Genomic DNA, 22,239 nt, shown 5'->3' with positions numbered 1-22,239 from the left:
TAGAATTGCTTCTCCCTTTTTAAGGCGGGCGGGTTTCAGAGCCTCATGCCGATCCCGTACTACATGTCTTGTTTCCTGGGAGGTATTGGCTTGCTTTACGGAGTAAAGATAATTGCTTTTCTACTTCCCTCCCTGCCTTTATCGTGCGTGCCACTGCATGGGCGAATGGGGAGCCGCTGTGTGCCCCGAGGTTGGCGCCTACCGAGGCGAACGCTGAGATCTGCTGCCTCTCTTATCAGCTCTCACCTGTAGCGTCACACAGCGTATTGCTTTGATGATGAATATGACAAGTCCACTCGCTCGATCTCTCACCGAAGACTTACCCAGCCAACTGCCTTGCCGATCTTCCAGAGGATCTAGTGCATCGTATATGCGGTTCTGTCCCAAAGGCGGCAATGTTACCGTAAGGGTGGTCCTCGGTGTGTTTACGCACGAAGCACCCGTGCTTCTCCTTCCAAAATTCAGACGAAATCGTATAAGGTGGATCATATAGTCGGTTATCGTAACTCGAATTATGATCGGAGTTTGTACATCGAAGTGGGCTGTGATGAATGAAGCTGAAAGTGATTAAGTAGGTATGTATGTAGTGGGGTTACATCGGCCCGGCGACGAATTGGTAGAGTTTCCACGATGCCACACCCCGTATGATCGGCGACAGGCTATCTCTTGTCTCAACCACTTTTACCCCCTCAATGTGAGACCTTTGGACGCCAGAAATAGCACATGTCTCGAATCAGAACCTGCGCAGGCTGTGGCGCAGTTGTTGCGACATGCGATACCATCCCACCAGAGAAGGAAGGCAAGCCCGGCCAGCTTCAGATAGCAATGCCTTAGAAATTGCGACGGAGCATAGGAGAACACATGCATAACTCAGTATAGTATATCCTGTCATGAAGGGGTTGCCTACCAATACCGAGCTCGCTCGCGGGGCCGAGATGATGCCGCCGCTCAGGCCCCGGCGGCAGCTGTGCCAACACCCCTGCTGGCCTTTTTCACGTTATATCTCGCCCTCAGATTACCGTCGGCATGCTTCTGCAGGAAGAGAGATCCCAGGCAAGAAGCCTTGACTACTTCGAGAGCCATTTGGGAAGAGAGATCTTGCCGAGCATGAGCACACCCATGTAATTACACGGAGGACTTGCCAAGTTCCCAAGCTTCTGGTTTGCAGCACAATACCACCACCACCTGCTTCTAAGAAAGAGCAGGCAGGTACACAGCAGGTCGATCATGCACCACAGCATCCGCGACATCAGCCTTCGTGGTACGTAGGCAGACACTACAGCCTTTTGGCACTTCGTGTGTGTCAATTTTGACTTTGTTGTCGTCCATTTCCATGTAACACTTGACCGGAGAATAGCCCCTGCTCCATTCAGCTGCGCATACGCTGTTGGTTGCCCAAATCCAGGGAGCCGCCGTCACATGATGAGCTCGCACATGTCCGTGAGACATACGCCATTAGTATCGCGGGAGAACGGAAGGAAGCAAGAAAGGAAGGATGAGTACCATCGTCATTGCGCGTTTTACCTATACCACACACCATAGACGTGACGGACTAGGTTCTGATCATGACCGGCGGGCCACATTGAAGTTAGTTCAATCATCATGCTGAAGCCTCGAGCGGACCGATACCTCGGAACTACTTGAGAGAGAGGGGAACACTGGTCTGGATGGCTGCGAGGGGGTCAATGTAGTCATGCATACTGGTTGTACAAAGAGGTAGCTACGGATGATACGGCTCCTTTCTGGGTATGTAGCAATCAGGGGCTCCTTATACAGCCTCTGAATGTCCTTTTTTCTTCGGGGAAGGATAATGGGGTAGTGCTTTCACAAAAAGCTTGAGGCTTGTAGTACTCGTTAGGATGTTATCAGTACGAAATTAGACATAGATGAATTACTATCTAAAAGCCATATGATTGTGTAGAATCTTCATTAATACAACTCGCCCCTTAACCATAGAAGTGATACTGAGACCGACTATATTGCCACAGGGCAACCCACAAGTACGATAGGGGCATGCAAAAAGGCCATAACCTTTTTGGTTTCGGAATACCCAGGGTATATACACATTTCACCATGAGTTAGTAGTGGACGTACCAATTGATTAACTAAAGTCTCGGTCCAGATGGCGAATACTCAAGGAGTCCGGTTGTTTTCTTTCAAGCATTGCTGAATAAGGGGGACGAGGGCTTAGCAGGAGGACCATTCGAACTGAGTGTAAGGAGGAACCGCCGCAACTGCATATCGTATCTTAATTTATTATGTCGTAAAGCCAATATAGTTAATTCGATCTTGTAACTTGGTTGCGTTCTTTAGACCTGCTACATGATCAGACCGGCAGACATGTGGTGGCTATGTACTTCGATTTGGCAGCGATTCAGCCTTCTTCGACTATGTTGAAAACTTCCGGATAGCCCGCATGATATACAAGTATACGCACGTATTGCGCGGGGCGCTTTTCTTGTGCCCATGGAGGCCTCCATCTGGTCTTCAACCCGCAATGGAACATATTCGAGGTGCTGACGCTCACAGCTAGGGTCATCAGTAGACCTAGCAGTGTTCAAGTGATGATGTATTAATAATAACACGCGGTTGAGGATTTCTTATTATGTATCAAAGAGCCCTCCGTGGACAAGGGAGCAGATTGGCACCGTTTACGGATTCGCGGTATCTGGAGTAGAATGAATGTCCAGGCGGCATGATGTCCGCTATAAGTGAAGTAATACGGCTTCTGGTGAGATACCTTCTGGTGGATCGCCCATGCATAGATGCCAGGTTCACATACATCCTTACTTCCTCCTAGAACCAACGTTAGCCAGCGCTTGCCCCCTTTCACTCGCAGGAGAAGAAGAAGGCATATGTGGGTGTTCCTCGCCTCCAGACGGTTGGCTTAGCCGACGACAGGGATAGGTAGAGACATAGATCAATTATAAGCGGTATCTGGGACGTAGTATCATATGCATATCACAACAGCAGTCGTATCTGGAGTCATAGCTGGTTCGTCAAGAAAACCGAAGCTATATCACCAACGAAGAGAAGCTTCTCCGATAGGCACCAAGATTCTCCAAACATGTACACGTACATCATGCTAGGTGTAAGGGGTCGGTGATAAGTTCTAGCAGACATCCAAGACGCTGACTTGGGAATGTAGCCCCTTTGCCCGGTTGGGGACGGCCTGGCTCAGTTGGCTAGAGTGTGCTGATGTAGCGCCGTGACACTAGGTCCGCGAAAGTTTTCTCTGATCCTTTGAAGCGGCGATGCTGGTCTTGACTTCCTTTACGAGGATGTCTTCGGATATTGGTGCAGCATGCTATGCAGCAAGTGATTAGTTCACAAGTCTCCAGAGTTCAAGAGCTCCAAGTCGTGAGTAAGTACGTGTAACATTTCGACATACCGTCTTGGAGAAGTGGCAGATACCGTAAAGCATAGAATAGTACTTGGATCAGGAGGATTGCACAAATCCCTATCACATCATATGTGCCGGCTGTGCATCGCGTCCGTGCAGTACATGATACTCTGCTTGGCAAGCATGTAAGGGACACGGCTAATGTCGTGGATCACATGACAGGAGGCGCGTGATTGCCTGATGGAACGAAAAGCCGAATTTGGTATCAATTTCCTACATCAACATAAAAAGCCTGATCTATTCTAACCTCATAGCAAGGCCTCGACAGACAATATGATTGTCTTTGCGTAGGCATCAACTGCGCCCAGAAAACCAGGAAAGAAACATGCATGACTGGAGGACAGACCGTGCTACTCACCGATCCGTAACAGCCCCAAGTCGTCCGTCAGCAGTGTACCTCGCAAGAGAAAAGGACGCAGGAAGTCCAAATCTACATCTTGGCCGTGGCAGTCCTAACAAGTTAAATGGATATTCGTGTTTGTTTGGTATATTTTTGTCATGTTGTTTTGCCAGAGTCATCGCTTTCCCCTCCCTCCAAGTATTGGCTGCAACTCGGCCAATCAAGAATCGAGCGAAGACTGACTTACGCCTTGGCCTCCAGCTCCTCCAGGATGGGCTTCTCGAGGGACTCGGGCTTGGTGGTGCTGGCCCAGCGGTTCTTGACTTTGCCATCGCGGCCGATAAGGAACTTCTCAAAGTTCCACTTGACGCGCTTGAGGCCCATGAGGCCGGGCTTCTCGTTCTTCATCCACTCAAAGAGAGGGTTGGCCTGGTCGCCGTTGACGTCAGTCTTGCCCATGATGGGGAAGCTGACGCCGTAGTTGACCTGGCAGAAGCTCTGGATGTCGTCGTCGGTGCCGGGCTCCTGGCTGCCAAACTGGTTGCAGGGGAAGCCCAGAATGACGAAGTCCTCGCCGTGCTTCTCTTTGATGTCCTTGTACAGCTTCTCGAGGCCGGCGTACTGGGGCGTGAAGCCGCACTTGGAGGCGGTGTTCACTACCAGGACTACCTTGCCCTTGTACTCGGACAGGTCCACTGCATTGCCCTTCTCTGCAGGTGGGGGGTGGTCTGTTAGAGTGATTACGCGAAGGTTAGAAAGAAGGCGGGCACATACTATCGGCGGGCTTGAAATCGTAAAAGGTCGTTGCTGAGGCCATCTTGACGGTATTGAATGATCTCTGTTGAGTGGTGGTGAAGCTGCGGTTGCTCGTCGAAGGCGCAGAAAGTGAAGATTTCACGATGCTAGATGAAGTGGGGTAGATGCGTAATGGAGCAAGATGCTTCAAGCTATTTGGGCGGACGGTACCTTGTGGAGAGCTGCAGGTCAGTATATCGCGACCGGCAAGTTGCGTTGGGCTACGGAGTATTCCGGGAAAGACGTACGAAGAGACCGGGACAATGATCTTGCTGGTTGCATGAAGTGAAAGAGACTAAATGGACGCTGACCTGCTAGCAGACGGTCGGGTTTTGGATGATTTTATATCTTTCGGGATGTTACATGTAATGCGAACAGCGCCCACGTGTGTGGAGCCGGGGACCTTCGGCCGCCTGGAAGTCAATTCAATCAATCAATCAAGTTGACGCGGGCGAAACACTGGACACTCCCGCTTGCTCGTTAGAGTTTCGAAACATTTGCGGCAATGTGCGTGCGTGGGTTTTCGTGGGGTTTTCCTGTTCAATGTGTCAATGCTGCCAATCTCCGAGCTCTCTACCTCGGCAGCCTCGCGATCCGAGTGCCAGCTTCGTCATGCAATTGCTGGAAGTGGTGAACTCGTCCAGCCTCCAGGGCAGGAATGCCGCACCAAGTCCGCATCCGAGGAAGCCCTGTGGACCCTGCAGAAGGACCCTGGCAGCCTGGATAGATTCTGGACTGGATATTGCTCCGACTTCAGCTGGGAGCTGGTGGTGTAACCGACTACCGATTGATTACCTATCCAAGCCTGCCTAAGTACCTAACATAAAGCAGAACCAAATTTGTCAGAATGTCCCCGAACAGCAATTGACTGGGGTAAAAGACAAAATATCCGGAGAAGCTGTGCCTTGCTACATGTAGTCTCCAGAGAAGGAAATGTCCTTGGTACGTTCGAAATATAGGTATGCAACTGCTTGAGAGACACTGATGCCCCGCCTATCACAGCATAATTCATCGGCCCACCGATAGCGGTGATGGGCCGACTCTTAGGGTTCTCTACCCCTCACTAAGTGTGTTTCTTATGTGCGTAAAGTATCTGGAGTAGGCCCTGCATCTGGGTCGGCCTGCTCTGTCTGACAGCAGATCATTTGGACAATCAATTGTGAAGGATGCAATCTGAGCTCGAGTTTCTGTTGTGTGAAGTGAGTGCTCAATTCCGGGCCAGGTACGTAAAGCAGCCCAAAGCTAGGTTGATTGTATTGCACCAAATGGGTGACCTAAGGCTGGAAGTCTGGTAAGTTGTTTGCTACATGCAGGTGCATCTACATCTTCACATTGCAGGTAGGTAATGATGCATGTCCACTGAAAGACACCGACAAGACATGCTCCATTAACTCCGACTGAATGATTTCAACAGGAACCACCACTTGGCGGATTCCGCAAATACACAACCACATCATCCACTTCCGCATCCAGAAAAGGATCGTAATCACCTGCATGCATCGACTAACACCAGACGTGCAATCTCATTGCAGCCTCATTGATCCTAGTTGACAGCGAGAAGGAGAGCTACTAGATCCCCATCTGCTACATCGTATACGCGTATATATACATCTTGTTAACCCGACGCTTGCCAGTGCTGCCAATGGATCCGAATCCGCATCGGCCGCGGCACATCATCATAATAGGTATGTATGGCTCTTACAGTTATGTTGTTTCGTCTCAAACCATCTACAAGCGTCCTGTCTATAGCTCCATCCACCAGAAAACCTGATTCACTTACGCCCAGCCTTGCGAATGAGGTGCAAGCTACTTTACATCAACATCACAATGCACTAGCCCCTACTTATTCCTAGATACCCATTAATATCCAATCTGACAAGCTGCAGGTGGAGGGATAGTTGGGGCGCACCACGGCCTACTACCTGTCACGACACCCTTCATTCAACCCGGCATTCCATCGCATCACCTTACTGGAAGCAAACTCAATCGCCGCCGGCGCATCGGGGAAAGCTGGCGGGCTACTGGGGCTATGGGCATACCCCCAATGCATAGTTCCATTGTCCTACCAGCTGCATGCCGACCTGGCAGCAGAGCACGGCGGAGCTGAGCGGTGGGGATACCGGACCGTCGGCTGTGGTCAGGTGGCCGCCACGCTGAAGCATAAGGACCTCAATGGAACCCGTAGTCGGCAACAGAACGGTCATAGTAATGGGGCGCAACCAATCAACAACACAGACAGCCTAAGTGGTAGCAGCAGTCCCGTGCCAAAGCTCGAGAACAGCGATGGAATATTCGGTCCATTGCCGGGCGCTCGGCAGCCAGATGACGATCTTGGAAAGGAGTGGGAAAAGCTGCCCAAGCAAGACAAGGCCGCAACACAGCTGTTGACGAAATCCGTGTTGCCAACCGACCTGGACTGGGTCGACAGCAATCTCATCAAGGAGTATGCCGAGATGGGGCAGCCGGGCTTTACCGAGACAGCTCAGGTCCACCCCTTCCAATTCACCACCCAGATCGCGGCATTGGCCGAAGCGAAAGGTGTCGTCATCAAGACTGATGCCCGCGTTACGAAGATCTCGCTTACTCTGGGCAAGACCAATGTCGACAGCGTCCAGTATCTCGATGGTGAATCTGGCAAGCTGGAAACCATCCGCAGCGTCTCGGATGTCGTCGTCGCGGCGGGCCCGTGGTCTGGGAAGCTAATACCCAACGCAAAGATTGAGGGTCTGAGGGTGCATAGTGTTATATTCGGGGCGGACGTCAGCCCGTATGCCGTTTTCACCAATATCACCCTTCCAATGAACTGGGTGCCGCCTCATCGGGCGGCACAGGGTCAAAAGCGAAGACATAGATGCCGGGTGGATCCGGAAATATATGCACGGCCCGGCGGAGAGGTGTATGCTTGTGGTAAGCTCCCGACTTCTCTCCTTTTGACGTTCCCTGGCCAGCTCTAAACCGAGAGGGATCCTTGTCTTCCTTTCTCATCATTGCGCTACAAAGCTGAAAAAATACAATAGGCGAACCAGATTCGACAATACCGTTGCCGGAGGCGGCAGACCAGGCCGAGTGCGACGAGGCGCAGTGTGACGATCTGATTGCCTACATCGGCACCGTCAGCTCGACGCTAGGGTCCGCCCCGATCCTAGCCAAACAATCCTGCTACATACCGCGACATATGAGGTTCGGCGAGGAACGATCGCCCCTCGTAGGCGGTACTTCAGTGGCAGGATTATGGATAGCGGCCGGCCACACCTGCTGGGGCATCCAGAATGGCCCGGCCACGGGGAAGCTGATGAGCGAGTACATCTTCAATGGCGCGCCCAAGAGCGCTGACATCGACGAGCTGGATCCTCGACAGTACAAGGTCGGGCTGTCTTGATACAGGGTTGGAAATATCAACTAGACGGGACACGACTGCAAACTTCTCAGCTACGATGCATCCGCCGGGACTAAGTTAGTTTTTGACCCCTGTTCTCGGTGAAGATCTAGGGAATATTTGCCCAGATCGGGCGCGCTGTTCGGCCCAGTTAGCTTACAATCTACTAATGCTGTGATTGGACTGCTACATAAGTCAAAGAGAACACCGGTCATGTCATTGGACCGGTGCGCCTAGTTTCCCGGTCAACTCGCAGCCAAGCTTCGCCCACTGCCCCTATTTCGACGGCCCTGGAATGAGGGGACCGGACAAGCTTGTATTCATATATAGAATTAAACTCGATTCCCCTCTTTCCTAAACGAGGGGAGAGAGACTTGGCTCCTCCTGCCTTGTGCTATAAATGACATATCAGATCTGTTGAAGACTTCACCAGGGAGTACAGGCTGGAACGGAAGTAGGCTGGCAAATATGATGGGGAAGAATACGGGAAATGTTTCCCTTCATCCGGCTCTAACTAGAGGCGATATTAGAAGATATGGGCTAAGTACTGTAAAAGTAGAGATCTCTCTCTCTATACATCCAAAGAAATGAGAAGTTGGTCTTACACGACCATAAAGTCAGATGACAGTCATGCAACCAATGAATGAATGTCTTTTAGATATTGCTGGCACTGAGATGCAACGACCTTTCAACCCCCTTCCACCTGCATGGGAGAGCACCCATCCGGTTGCTTTTCGTCTCCATTGTCATGGTTATCGTCGCACAAAGCTCATGACTGAAATTCCATGTTTCCGGATATCACATAAGCCATAAGCGTAAACACGATGATGTATCAGGATACACAGAGCGAGTGTGGGGTACGGAGCATCCCCCCGAGCCTCAAACGGCCCAACCGTAGGTTCTCATGAGACTCCGCATTGCCCAAAGGTGTGGTTGAACAACGCCACGGCTAAATAGGAGCTGGGTACCTGTTGGAGCCTAACCCTTTTGTGCACTTAACGGGGCGAGCTCCTTTTTACAGCGACTTCTCGACTTCCATGACCTCGCGGATGCCATCGGCGATAGCCGAGATACGTGCCTGGTCGAGGCACTTGAGCGGCCTTCGGGGATACCCGCCGTAGCCAAAGTAGCTCTGGATGGCCTGTTTGGTGCCAGCAATGGCCGCCTTGGTCAGGAACCAGTCGCCCCGCGACAGGACCTTCCTGCAGTGCCACGGCCTCCTCCGCCTTACCCTCCGCATAGAGATTCCATACCTTCACGCAGACCTTGGGCATCACGTTGGCGCCGCCGGCAATGATGCCACTCCCACCAGAGACCAGAGTCTGCACGGTAAAGTCACACATGCCGCCAAAGGCCATGTACCCGCTGCCTTCCGAGCTAGGTGTTTTTGCGTTGGTAGCCAGAGCCACACGAGTCAATTTGCCGGTGTTCCCGCAGGTGAACTTGGTTCCAACGATATTGGGGTGCTTTGCGAGCTTAATGAGCAGATCCGAGTCCATATCGATGCCGGCCACTGCACCGGGGTAATTGTAGAGGACGAGGGCAACGGACTGCCATCTGCCACGGCAGTGAAGTAGCCTTCAATGGCCTCCTCGTCCATCAGGCCACGGAAATAGCTGGGAGGTAGCAGAAGTACGTAGTCAGCGCCAGCCTTCTCTCCCTCTTTGCTCAGTTCGATGGTTCCCTTGACGCTGCCTTCGGTGGCACCGAGTATGATCGGGGTGGATGAGAAGCCGGCGGCATCGAGAGCTTCTCGAGTAGCGCGGGTGACTGCCAGCTTCTCCTCGCGTGTACAGTGAGCGGCTTCACCGTTGGAACCCATCGTGACAAGCCCAGCAAGACCGTCCTTGGCGAGCCGCTCCGCATGCTTCTTAATGATCGGGATATCCAGCTCCTCGGTCTCAGAGTCGAAGAAAGTCATGGTTGGCGCATAGATGCCACATGGCAGTGGCCTGCGTGTGGTCGTGGGGCCATCGCTTACAGCCATGATGGTTCTCGGCTGGATATTTGAAGTAGGAGAAAGCAGGAACGGCCTGGGTGATTACCACCAAATTTTGCAGGCGGTATTATGAAGAAAAGGCAAGAAGAGAACGTACCGAAGTGGAGAGGCACAATGATGGGGTGGAGGAATAGGGGATAAAAGATGGCCCAGCATACTACTTATAGTATGCCCAACTGGAGTACTTCTTACCGAATATTAAAGCTTGCTTTTCATAACTTAATGGTTGATGCCCACCTCGAAGCTTTGCAGGGATGATAAGGGTCAAGCAAGTAGTGCGATCAACCCGAACTGTGTCATCTGCTCGTAGTGACATTGGTCCGAGAATGGAGACCACCTAGTTGCTTTCCGGCCATAGGAGAGCCAAAGAACCAGATCTAGGTGGAAACAAGTGAGAAAACGGATACTGCCGTGGTCGTGTGTTGTTCGAGTAAGTTGCCTATGTGCATTAAGCTAGTGTGTAAGGGTGAGCATCATACATACCTGCTTGCGCCGGAGGTTGGACACGCAGAGGAGCAATGACGGACATGTATATATCCAACATCATTGGTGGGCAGTTAATGGCGCATTCTCACCAGGCGTTCGGTCTTCAACAGTAAACATCCCCGGTGCCGGTATAGATAGCCATCTAGATTTGACCTTGATAGCAGAATATGTTTTGGGGATCGACTGGATTCCATGAAATCTCTTGAAAACAGCTGGCGGGCAGTGAAGACCCTAGGATGTGCGAGTCAGAGAGACAGGAGCCCAGTAAGAGCTCAGCAAGCATGATTGGGTGGGAAGTGAATAAGTGCATTGGTCTAGATGCATACCTTGGATGTGCGTGGACAGGGGTGATCTGCAGCAAGGAGGAACAGGACAGGACAGATGAGAAGGTACGTCGAGATTTCTTCAAGTAGCTAACATACTGTACATACTGTACATACTGCGTCCTGTAGCTCACCTACGTTGGACCAGGACACCTAGTTTACAACTGATTGTCCTAGATACCGTCCCGGGTCCCCGTCGTTATGCCCTTGGAGTGAAAGTCTGTTTGATGGCTGTGCAACTCTAGTGCGGGTACTCCGTAGAACTTGGCTATTGGACTTACGGGTCAGTTTAGTCGAGGTATTCCAGAGAGAGTCCTGTGACCCCTCCTCCCCAGACGAAGATGGAGTGGCATGATTGTAGCAAGGAAAAGTATGGAGAAGCCAGTTGTGGTGGGCTGTTGTCCCATTTATCTTGGTAGACTCGGCAGGTAGCTCGTTCTCGGGCTCGATGTATTCGACGACGACTCGGCTAGAGACTGGGTAGACAGCCGGATGGTAGAAAGTCCCATGCTCATGGTCTAACTGCGCGAGATAACTTGAGGGAATACCTACGTAGGCGGTCCTGGCGAGTCCGTAGGTTAGTATTGTATTGGGAACTCGAACTTCATTGATCGCGAGAAATGCCACCTTCAGTGTACCTACCATCGTGCATTGGTGGAACAAAGCCACTCGAATTGTTCCGCCAATGGAAGAGCTTCATCAACTCCATCAAATAAATGTCCTGCACCTGTTCCAAAAAGCCCCAGAACACGCGGGGCAGGTTGTACCATCCCTGATGCGGGGGCGGGGCAGCATCCCGACGACTGTCGCAAGTTATCAAGAGATTCTGCAGATGCTCTCCGACATGACAATACATAAATCAACCATCAAGTGGCAAGGATAGGTTTTTAGGCGAGCATCTCAACATCGAGGAGGACATTAAACCCAGTTGTATTGATAGTAAGCTCTAATCTCATCGTGAAGTATTTCGAAGCGGAGAAAAGGTTGATACTTGGTAAATGCCAGTCACTACATCTTGAGGTGTGTACCACTGCAGGCCTGCCGCCTGTACCTACATGTAAGTAAGGTATTTGCCCCTCATGGATTTTCCGGCAATAGCTCATAGGTCAATGTAGATAGCAACATTCTGTATATATATTACGCATGCTGTACAGTCTCTTTGAGCGCTTTTGTCGATATACATCAACACAAGTACGTCCAGAAGCGGGCTCAATTCTTCTCGAGACATCTTAGCATCCTCTGTGTTGTATCTTTCTTGTCACCGAACTTACTCCTCCGAAGCAATAGTATGGCCGCCGAGGCGATCAAATCGGTCGTTCCGACCGGGTCTCTCTAAGCCCTTGAACGTGCTTATGGTATGTTATACTCCTTTGCGTCGGACTACATTTCCCCTGACTATTACATAAATTATAGGTCGGTACGGGCGAATACACAACCGGCTTTGTTGGCGGAGGAGCCTCGGGCTCAGATAAGAAAGTTGGCGTCGTGGGCCTCACACTGTTCGACCTCCGCCGACGAGGCAAGGTTGGTAACTTGGGCATGGTTGGTACAAATGGAACCAAGTTTCCTGCTATTAGTAAGTTAGGAGTCGCTTCCCCCCAACATCAGAGCCCTGAACTCACAGTATACAAGGGCAACATCTTGAGACCAACATCGCCAAGGTCTACAACAACCTAGACTGCTCCTTTGACTCATATCCAGCCAATGGTGTCCGAGACCCCAATGCCTATAAATCCGCTATAGATGGTTTGAAGCGTGGGGATGCAATCACCATCTTTACACCAGATACTACCCACTTTCCCATCGCTCTCTATGCCATCGAGAGGGGTATCCATGTGATGATCACAAAACCTGCGGTCAAGACGTTGGACCACCATACACAGCTCATCGAGGCAGCAAAGAAGAACAATGTTTTCGTCTACATCGAGCATCACAAGAGGTACGACCCGGCCTATGCCGATGCTCGATATAAGGCTCAGAAGTTGGGCGATTTCAACTACTTCTACAGCTACATGTCTCAGCCCAAGTCGCAATTGGAAACGTTCAAGGCGTGGGCGGGGATCGACTCGGACATTTCCTACTATCTCAACAGCCACCATGTTGACATCTGTGATTCTATGGTGACCCAACAGGGATTTGTCCCTGTCAAGGTCTCCGCCTCAGCAGCCAAGGGCATCGCAACCAGCCTCGGCTGTGATCCTGCAACGGAAGACACAATTACTGTGATGGTGACATGGCAAAAGCAGGGCGACCCAAGCAAGATTGCCACAGGAGTCTACACAGCTTCATGGACCGCCCCGCAAAAGGCTGGCGTCCATAGGTAAGTTGGAATAACGGTTACCTGGACATTGAGTACACATGACCTGACTGTTTGCAGCAACCAATACTTTCACTACATGGCTTCAGGGGGCGAAGTCCGGATCAACCAAGCCAAGCGCGGCTACGACGTTGCGGATGACTCAGCTGGCCAGCTTCAGTGGTTCAACCCCTTCTATATGAAGTATGCGCCGGATGAGGAGGGCAACTTCAACGGACAAACTGGTTACGGCTACATCTCCTTCGAGAAATTTGTGGACGCCTGCAACTCTTTGAATTCAGGCGCCATCAAGCTTGAGGAGCTGGACGCCCGACCGCTGCCAACATTGAAGAATACAATCGCCACCACTGCAATCTTGCATGCCGGGCGGATAGCCATTGACGAAGCCCGTGAAGTGAAGATCGAGGTCAAGGATGGCGTCTGGAAATTAATCTAGAGCTTCAACGTGGGGGCAGGAGACTCTTAAGTTGGTAGTGTGCTATTAGCATAGGTTCGTTGAATAATATGACCACATTATCTCTCGTATAGAGAACTACAATTCCCGTACAAATACTGAATATACTTGAATGACATCCGAGGATGAAAATGTATGATTCGTCGCAAGAATTCCCCCTGATGCTTGTCCGACCGAGATCTTTGTTTGCACCAAAAAGACTTGTTGGAGTGGAGCAGGTAGCGTAGGGAGAGGGGAAAGCGCTAGTAGTCCGTAGGTATCGATAAGAGCATTTGCGCGCTTTGCCCTCCATCTCGCAATTATGGGGGGAAATGGACTGTGCACTGATTATCTCTCACCTTTTCGCCAGGCCACAGAACAATTTCCAACTTTTTGTGAGACGAAATCGAAAAGTAGCACCGCCAAATCTTCGAGAATCCTCACACCACTACGCTTCGACGACCAACCCAGAAAATACCGCCAAGATGCCTCAGGAGATCGCCGATATTAAGCAGGTACGGCAAGATCGATTCGCCATATTTTTAGAAAACTGTTTTGCTGACACTTGCTTTCCGCACAGTTCATTGAGATCTGCCGCCGCAAGGATGCCACCTGTATGTCGAATTCGACCCGAAAGTGATGCGATCGCAATGGAAATGGGGAACACGGACGATTCATGGTGCTAACTAATGTTCGATGTAGCTGCGCGGATAAAGAAGAACAAGAAGGCTTCTCAGACTCAGACCAAGTTCAAGGTCCGCTGCAGCAAGCACCTCTACACTCTTGTTCTCAAGGACACCGACAAGGCCGAGAAGCTCAAGCAGTCTCTGCCCCCTAGTACGTTACAACTGTCGCCCTTACCTCGTTATGGCCATGCCGATTCCCAGGACGTGGAATGCTAACAATTGCCTCGCAGCTTTGCAAATTAAGGAGGTTGCGAAGAAGAACAAGAAGGGCAAGCACACCGCATAGAGCGACAATAGCATGACGAGGTTCGGGCGGAATGCATGGGATCTGGGATGCGACACGGTGTTCACTGCTATTTGCGAGGCGACGTTTTCATGATGGACCACTGCTCCCAAGGGAGCACGTCCGGTTACAGCAAATCCGGCGTCAAGGGCATACCTGCGAATTGAAGCTTGTTGGGCCACACCGGCAAAATAGCTGACGATTCATGCAACAAAAAAGAAAAAGAAATCTCTAAAAACAATAAGTGCTCTATTGCGACCCGTGAACGCAATGTGTTGGCGGTCGAGCTCCATGGAAGATGGCAAACAGTCCCGAGAAGGTGGTTTTCCGACTGAATACCTTGGATGCTGCCCGCCGAGAGAAACAGGGCATATATTGCCCGTGACTGCGGTGTGTGGCATTCGGATTCGCTTCGAGGCCAGGTGGGCTATGGCGATGTGTGCCAGCGGAATGCCATTCTTCGTAAACTTTGGAATTGCAGTGAAATACGCATTGCCGAGGGCACCACGACGCTCCAGAGATCCAACCAACAGACGGCCAATACTGCAATAAAACCCAAATGCAGGGCCTGGCCTTTTCTATGAAGAATGCATGCGTCGATCAGATGGTGTTCTGAAATACATGTTGAGCATAATATACCAAGTATATCTACTTTATGACCACTGCAGAGAAGATCCGATAGGAAAAATATAGGTAGGCAATGGATTTATTTGTATAGCATGGGGGGGGGTGATATACAATTATCCCCTTGACTGCCAAGTACGCCTCAAACAGTGGGGCGGCCTTTTGTGCCAATCGATAAGCGTGCACACCACGTGATCATACCAACACGTCCCTTTTAGTGATCTGTGCGATAAATGAGATATTACCGATTAGGGCCCACTGTTTGGGGCGTATTTGGCAGTCAAGGGGATAGACAAGCAAATACGGGTGTGAGAGTAAAGTGAAGTGCAATGAATGGGAAAGGGGTGAGCGTAGCCTGGACCCGAGTCTCTCGCGTCCTCCAAAAAGCCATTAAAGTGCCCCACCAAAGAGCAACCCTGTCGTCACGTCGAGACGCGCGGGTTGGGAGCTTTTGACGCGAACCCATCCAATGTTTCTTTGACCACCCGCGAGTTACCTACTACTATTGCCCGTCACCCTTGGACAGTCTACGATTTTCGCTACTTACGTGAACCAACGAATTGCTCCTCATCCGAACAACCACACACCGCCTCAGCTCCAATGCAGCATTCTGCTACTTAGTTCTTCTCTCACAGTAGCGTCATCTTTCTCACAATGGCCACAGCCAATCTGCCGCAGAAACGCGGCATTGGTGAAGCCTCTCGAGCTCGCCGAAATCCACCCTTAACGCCGTCCAAAAAGCGCCGCCTCGAACCGCTGACATCGTCTCCAGCTTCGCGGTTGAACAGCTCACAGCAAGGACCCGGTGGCAAGCTCAGTTCAACTCAGCCAAAGAGCGCTTTCGAATCCGAGGTCCTCGAGAAGCTCAGCCAAGATATTTCAGATCTCAAGCAGAACAACTCCGAGAAAGATCAATGCAGGGCTCGGCCTGCCCTGGGCGACTTCGACCCCAAGCGAGACAAACTCGTCTTTCAACAGATCGATGCCGAGGAGGGCACTTTGCACGGTGGTAGAGTCACCGTCAAGCTCTTTGGCGTGACAGAAGCCGGCCATTCGGTTATGCTCCATGTCACCGACTTCCGACACTACCTATACGTTGCTGCCCCAGTCTCGTTCCGCCCCGAAGATTGCCAGGGGTTCAAGGCTTTCCTCGAAACCCAAGTAGCTCAACACCAGCCAACCATCTACTCCTGTGAGCTGGTCTTGAGGGAGAACATCTACGGCTTCCAGGGCAACACGCAAAGTCCTTATATCAAGATCACCGTGACGGACCCCAAATTCATTGCACGCGTACGAGCCACCATAGAAAGAGGCGATGCCAACTGGAAGGGCATGTGGAAGGGCGCCGGCGATGGAATCATGACTTTTGATAACCTTCAATATGTCCTGCGTTTCATGGTTGACTGCAAAATGCCCGGCATGTCGTGGATTGAGTGCCCAGCCAAGAAATACTCCCTCATCCCACAACGAGACAGGCAGTCTAGTGCTCAGATCGAGGCGGAGATCTCCTACACCAATATGATAGCACACGACGCCAAAGGGGAGTGGTCCAAGATGGCGCCTCTCCGTATCCTGTCGTTCGATATCGAATGTGCAGGGCGCAAGGGTATTTTCCCTGAAGCAAACCAGGATCCGGTTATTCAAATCGCCAATGTCGTTACTCGCTACGGAGAAAGCAAGCCGTTCATTCGCAACGTCTTTTGCCTGGATGAAACCAGCTCCATCGTCGCCACCGAGATTCTCGACTTCGCTAAAGAACAAGACATGTTGATGGCCTGGAAGAAGTTCCTCGACGAAGTTGATCCCGATCTCATTACTGGCTACAACATTTCGAACTTCGACTTTCCATACCTCCTGGATCGTGCCAGGCATTTGAAACTCAATGGCTTCGAGTACTGGACTCGTTTGCCCAGTGTCAAATCAGTCGCGAAGGAAACAAACTTTTCCAGCAAACAAATGGGTAACCGAGATACCAAGACCACGAACACCAATGGTCGATTGCAATTAGATCTGCTGCAGTTGATGCAGCGAGAGCACCAACTGCGAAGTTACACTTTGAACTCGGTATGCTCACACTTCCTTGGCGAGCAGAAGGAGGATGTGCATCATACTATGATCACGGAGCTTTTTAACGGTACACCGGAGTCAAGACGACGTTTGGCATTGTACTGTCTGAAGGACGCGTATCTTCCACAACGACTAATGGACAAGCTCTCCTGCTTGGCCAACTGTACAGAAATGGCCAGAGTCACAGGTGTCCCTTTCAACCTGCTACTTTCACGGGGACAGCAGGTCAAGTTCATGAGTCAGCTGTTCCGAAAGGCTTTAGAACAGAAGCTGGTGATTCCCAACCTCAAGTCGGAATCTTCTGATGAGCAATACGAAGGCGCGACAGTCATCGAGCCTACTCGCGGCTACTACGATGTACCCATCGCGACACTTGATTTCGCGTCTCTGTATCCCAGTATTATTCAAGCACACAACCTCTGCTATACGACGTTGCTGAACAAGAATGCCATCGAGAAATTCGGTCTCAAGAAGGATGAGGATTACATTGTGACCCCGCATGGCGACCTGTTCGCAACCGCCAAACGAAGAAAGTCACTTCTGGCACAAATTTTCGAAGAACTTCTTGGGGCAAGAAAGCAGGCCAAGAAAGAGCTTGCCATTGAGACTGATCCATTTAAGAAGGCCGTGTTGAACGGTCGACAACTTGCCTTGAAGATCAGCGCAAATTCCGTTTACGGTTTGACTGGTGCAACAACGGGGAAGCTACCATGTCTTCCAATCGCTAGCAGTACCACCAGTTATGGTCGTCAAATGATTGAAAAGACCAAGGAAGAGGTCGAGAAAAAGTACTGTATTGCCAACGGCTATTCTCATGATGCCCAGGTCATCTATGGTGACACTGATTCGGTCATGGTAAAGTTTGGCATGAAGGATCTGGCAGAGGCGATGAAGCTGGGAGAAGAAGCCGCTAATTACGTTTCGGCCAAGTTTGTGAAGCCCATCAAGCTGGAGTTCGAGAAGGTCTATTATCCATATCTCCTCATCAACAAGAAGCGATATGCTGGACTCTACTGGACCAAACCAGAGAAGTTTGACAAGATGGATACCAAAGGTATTGAGACGGTCCGTCGAGACAACTGCCTTCTGGTCCAAACGGTTATCGAGAAGGTCCTCCGTATGATGTTGATTGACGAGGACGTGAAGGGCGCACAGGAGTAAGTCGGGGATGAGGTGGTTAATCTAATGACGGCTTTGCTAACCTTTCTTGCAGATATGTCAAGGACACAATCTCTGATCTTTTGCAGAACAAGGTCGATATGTCCAAGCTCGTCATCACCAAGGCTCTGACCAAAGAAAACTACGATGGCAAACAAGCTCACGTCGAATTGGCCGAGCGCATGAAGAAGCGTGACGCTGGATCTGCCCCCGGACTTGGTGACAGAGTGGCATATGTCATGATCAAGGGCGCAACAGGTTCCAAGAACTGGGAGCGATCAGAAGATCCCATCTTCGTGCTGGAGAACAACGTGCCAATTGACACACGTTACTATTTGGACAACCAGCTGGCCAAGCCCTTGACCCGTATCTTCGAGCCTATTCTGGGCGAGACCAAGGCGAAGTCTCTGTTGACGGGTGACCACACCCGTGCCATTTCGGTGGCAGCGCCCACAGTTGGCGGTCTCATGAAATTCGCCAAGAAGACGATGACATGTATGGCCTGCAAGAAGCCGCTCGTGGGGAAGGAGGAGAGTGCCGGTGCTGTGTGCAAGAGTGACACTCCTCGAATTGGTGAGCTGTACGACAGGACGCTGCACCGGGTATCCGATCTTGAAGTCCGCTTCGGCAGACTCTGGACGCAATGCCAACGTTGCCAAGGCAGCATGCACAACGAAGTCATCTGCAGTAGCAAGGACTGCCCAATCTTCTATATGCGCATGAAGGCCAAGAAAGATCTTGAGGATGCAGGCAAGGAGCTGAAGAGATTTGATTTCGACCAGGCTACTATCTGGTGATGATCCTGATTAGGGGTCCTTCCTTATTGTTATTCTTGGGCCATGATGTATGATGAGAGTTGCATGATACTGGTGTCCGGAGTTTGGGGATATGCCAGGTCCAAAAGAGATCAAGGGTTTTATTTCAGATGAATAATGTTTCAAGCGTAGATTTGGCCAGTGTAATATTTTGGCCATCACTTGCACTTGTCAAGTAGAATACTAGTAGTTTCGAATCACCCTCAGCCTTGGGGTTCCCAATCTTTGCTGCCTGGTGGCCTTAATAGGGGCTGTATCTAGAACTGTGTATTTACTCTTGATGTTTCCATTGCAAATTTCTAGTCCATCCACTCTTGTTTCTTGCCGGTGTTCTATCAAGTTGATTGCTCAATGGTGGAAAGGCAAGTAAGTATTGAAGCCGACTTGTTAACCTGGAGACCATTGAAGTGAAAGGATCGTCCATTGTATGTATGGTACGACTCGCTGGAATCCTTTGGGGGCTATTTTCTATTGGATATAAATACTAAAAGAGATTTGTCAGGTGCTTGATACACATGTCTGAGGGTGAACTTTCGAATACACAGTTGACACTTTGTAGGATGAAATGAAAATCTTTATCAGTGCAAAGAGATACACCGTTTCACCGCCATGGTACTACAGCCGGGCTTCAAGGTCATGCCCATCGTGTCCCGGCCAAGTGATCTTAACTCCAGGAATACGTTCTATTTTCTGCTTTATCAATCCGGAAGCTTCTGCGTCCATTCAATGATTTTGCTTGAAAGATGTTTTAGCCCGCATAGTAGTAACGCAGCCATGCTGATGTAGAAATTACATTGCTCTAGTCGTTGTCAGCTCACTGTGAGTCGTCAACACGAACGCTGGTGACTGACAAAGGGTTGTTAGTCTACACAGAGCAAACAGCACCAAGACCTGATTCCTGTCCCATGCCGCTTTGCAGCAACGTTTTTTCGCTTTTTAGTCCGCAGAAACCACTTCTCATGCGGCCGGCCTTCACCATAACTGCACCAAAGTCCTCCTGAGTCAACCGTGATCTACCCCTGAACTACTTCAGCCACCAGAACCACCTGAGATCTATCTACCAAACACGTCCAAACACGTGACGACGACGACGACGTGTCCGCCATTTGCGAAGTCTCGGCCTGCTGCATCTCTCAAACATGTGCGTCAAGAACTATGTCGGATACCACTGCGGCCATCGTGACCCCGAGGGCACGGCCATGAAGACGGACTACTGCCGAAGACCGCAGCGCTACGACCACGAGCCCGCCTGCGACGTCTTCACGTACCGGGTTCACGTGCGTGTAGACCTGCGCCGGCCCCGCGACAGCGACTTCTGCCGGGCGTGCAAGGAGATCCGAACGGCACTCTGGCAGGAGTGGTCCGACACGTACACCCGGTGGAACCGCGAGCGCATCGTGCCCACCAGGGACCAGCTCGAGACGCACGCACGCATCCAGGACAACTTCAAGCACGTCGAGCTGAAGGCGAGACAGGCCGTCACTACACAGGGGCCGGACCACCTCGTCCAGGAGCAGTACCGCGAGCGGCAGGACGGCATCCTGCGAGCCCTAGAACAACAAGCCGAGCGGGTCCGGGCTGTGAACGTCGAGTGGGGAGCCAAGATGACGCTGGCAAAGCGGGATGGGAAGGTGTCGAAAATCAAACTCGACACCCTCGATATCAGACGCCGGGTGCACCACGATCTCGCCCGGCCGGTTGCCTACAGCGTCAACGAGCTCCTGGCTAGACAGGCCGAGCTGCTGGACGAGCTGAAGAAGGAAGAGGAGAAAGCCGATATCATCAAAGAGGATCATGGTTCGGAACAGTCTGAGAAGCTTGACAGACCTGCAGAGAAAGAGGAGAAGTTTGAGTAAAAGGGGAGCTGTTTCTTTAGTAAACTGTGTGAACCACTGAATGCGACAGACAATATACCTTAATTGCATCTGGAAAAGAATTACCGATGGTAACTAAATAAAAGTTATCTCGGAATCTTGTAGTTACTTACACATTGTGACAACGCTAAGACCTACTGTTTCTGAGCGATTGGTGGGCAGTATATTGGGATGCCGCACGGTCCCGGCCGTAAGCCGGGGCTTCACGGAGAATACACGGGATACAAGGCCGGGCATTCCGCTAAGTAAGTTTTGGGCACAATGATGGTAGTCGTTATGGGTTCGTCAGCAGGAAAGTCTGTTGTTTGGTCGTGATGTCTGTTTGTTGGTAAGAATCCCCCCATGGGCATATCTAATGATGTCATTCGTATGCAAGTGGCCAGTCGCAACGTTTGGTCGTGCCTGAGCCCATCTCCAACAAAAAACACGAGGACCATATTCTCAATACTGCTGTACCAAAAACTCCTTACCTACCAACCTAGCAAAGTCAAAATCACATTCATTCGCCCGGAACAGAAAACGACAAGATGATCTCCAGTTCCGTTCAGAAAGGCCACGCAGACACGGCCAAAGAGACAACTGCTGATCGCAGCTCCGTTCTGCGCAGCCGCGCGCATGCCTTCTGCCAGGCCCTCATCTCACCACCTTCGCCTAAGGAGCTTCTCTCCGAGTTCTTCATTCCGGACTCTTCAGAAGACGGAAGCTCTAGGCCCACCATCCACGAACACGGCCCTTCGTGGGCGACAAAACAGCTACCGTTTCTAGGGAAGTCCTTCACGGGCGGGCCGGCATGCGAGGAATACTTCGCGGTACTGGCCGACACGCTCAAGATGCACCTGAGCCCGGACAGCTTTCCGGGCCCCGAGGGCTTCGTGGTGGACGAGGCGCGGAACCAGGTCTGCGTCGTGGGCAAGGGCCGGTTCGAGAGCGTCAGGACGGGCCGCAGCTGGGACGAGAAGTTCGCGTACGTGCTGAGCGGATGGGAAGGGCAGGGTAGGAAGCTGGGGCGCTGGGAGATTTGGGCTGATCCCCTCAGTGCGTGGGCTGCGGTGGCAGAGGACGAGGTGGACGGGTGGAAGAAGGGGGAGCATAGGCAGTGATGGAGGAGGCATTTGTGTCTACCGGGGTCAGTAATAAAAGGGGTTGCGATTAGGATGACTGTTCATCTAGGTAGTGATTCGCTTTACAAGTGACTTATGGAGGGAACACCTTACTTCACCTATGTCATCTGCAAGTAATACTAATTCGTAGGATTCCGAT

General features: G+C 51.2%; 8 protein-coding genes across 8 annotated transcripts; 6 read left to right on the top strand and 2 right to left on the bottom strand.

Annotated features, from left to right (window-relative positions):
• Window positions 1-3,986: 3,986 nt before the first annotated feature.
• Window positions 3,987-4,560, bottom strand: PG994_014951 (uncharacterized protein; the record flags this gene model as incomplete). Its single annotated transcript, XM_066866360.1, has 2 exons — window positions 3,987-4,453; window positions 4,518-4,560. 2 exons carry the CDS (start codon window positions 4,558-4,560, stop codon window positions 3,987-3,989), a joined length of 510 nt encoding a protein of 169 aa, XP_066708036.1.
• Window positions 4,561-5,043: 483 nt separating this feature from the next.
• PG994_014950 (FAD dependent oxidoreductase) lies at window positions 5,044-7,917 on the top strand (the record flags this gene model as incomplete). The annotated part of the gene is made up of 4 exons (XM_066866359.1): window positions 5,044-5,049; window positions 5,108-5,305; window positions 6,437-7,445; window positions 7,556-7,917. 4 exons carry the CDS (start codon window positions 5,044-5,046, stop codon window positions 7,915-7,917), a joined length of 1,575 nt encoding a protein of 524 aa, XP_066708035.1.
• A 1,012-nt stretch (window positions 7,918-8,929) lies between these two features.
• PG994_014949 (aldolase) lies at window positions 8,930-9,901 on the bottom strand (the record flags this gene model as incomplete). The annotated part of the gene is made up of 3 exons (XM_066866358.1): window positions 8,930-9,112; window positions 9,168-9,427; window positions 9,466-9,901. 3 exons carry the CDS (start codon window positions 9,899-9,901, stop codon window positions 8,930-8,932), a joined length of 879 nt encoding a protein of 292 aa, XP_066708034.1.
• A 2,110-nt stretch (window positions 9,902-12,011) lies between these two features.
• PG994_014948 (oxidoreductase family protein) lies at window positions 12,012-13,475 on the top strand (the record flags this gene model as incomplete). Its single annotated transcript, XM_066866357.1, has 4 exons — window positions 12,012-12,077; window positions 12,136-12,298; window positions 12,355-13,042; window positions 13,100-13,475. Coding segments are annotated over 4 exons (1,293 nt in total), but the record flags the coding sequence as incomplete, so codon positions are not given.
• A 482-nt stretch (window positions 13,476-13,957) lies between these two features.
• On the top strand, window positions 13,958-14,444 carry PG994_014947 (60S ribosomal protein eL38; the record flags this gene model as incomplete). The annotated part of the gene is made up of 4 exons (XM_066866356.1): window positions 13,958-13,987; window positions 14,053-14,086; window positions 14,175-14,309; window positions 14,389-14,444. 4 exons carry the CDS (start codon window positions 13,958-13,960, stop codon window positions 14,442-14,444), a joined length of 255 nt encoding a protein of 84 aa, XP_066708032.1.
• A 1,275-nt stretch (window positions 14,445-15,719) lies between these two features.
• Window positions 15,720-19,087, top strand: PG994_014946 (DNA polymerase family B; the record flags this gene model as incomplete). Its single annotated transcript, XM_066866355.1, has 2 exons — window positions 15,720-18,289; window positions 18,346-19,087. The coding sequence occupies 2 exons, from the start codon at window positions 15,720-15,722 to the stop codon at window positions 19,085-19,087; spliced, it is 3,312 nt and encodes a 1,103-aa protein (XP_066708031.1).
• Window positions 19,088-20,244: 1,157 nt separating this feature from the next.
• PG994_014945 (uncharacterized protein) lies at window positions 20,245-20,961 on the top strand (the record flags this gene model as incomplete). The annotated part of the gene is made up of 1 exon (XM_066866354.1): window positions 20,245-20,961. One exon carries the CDS (start codon window positions 20,245-20,247, stop codon window positions 20,959-20,961), a length of 717 nt encoding a protein of 238 aa, XP_066708030.1.
• Window positions 20,962-21,506: 545 nt separating this feature from the next.
• Window positions 21,507-22,079, top strand: PG994_014944 (uncharacterized protein; the record flags this gene model as incomplete). Its single annotated transcript, XM_066866353.1, has 1 exon — window positions 21,507-22,079. One exon carries the CDS (start codon window positions 21,507-21,509, stop codon window positions 22,077-22,079), a length of 573 nt encoding a protein of 190 aa, XP_066708029.1.
• Window positions 22,080-22,239: the final 160 nt, after the last annotated feature.

This window comes from Apiospora phragmitis (assembly GCF_038363925.1).
Source record: "Apiospora phragmitis strain CBS 135458 chromosome Unknown utg000014l:1.0-1827420.0:1.0-1829600.0, whole genome shotgun sequence".
Lineage (NCBI taxonomy): Eukaryota > Fungi > Ascomycota > Sordariomycetes > Amphisphaeriales > Apiosporaceae > Apiospora > Apiospora phragmitis.
Note: the sequence above shows the minus strand (reverse complement) of the source record. Positions and strands in the feature narration are given on the sequence as shown.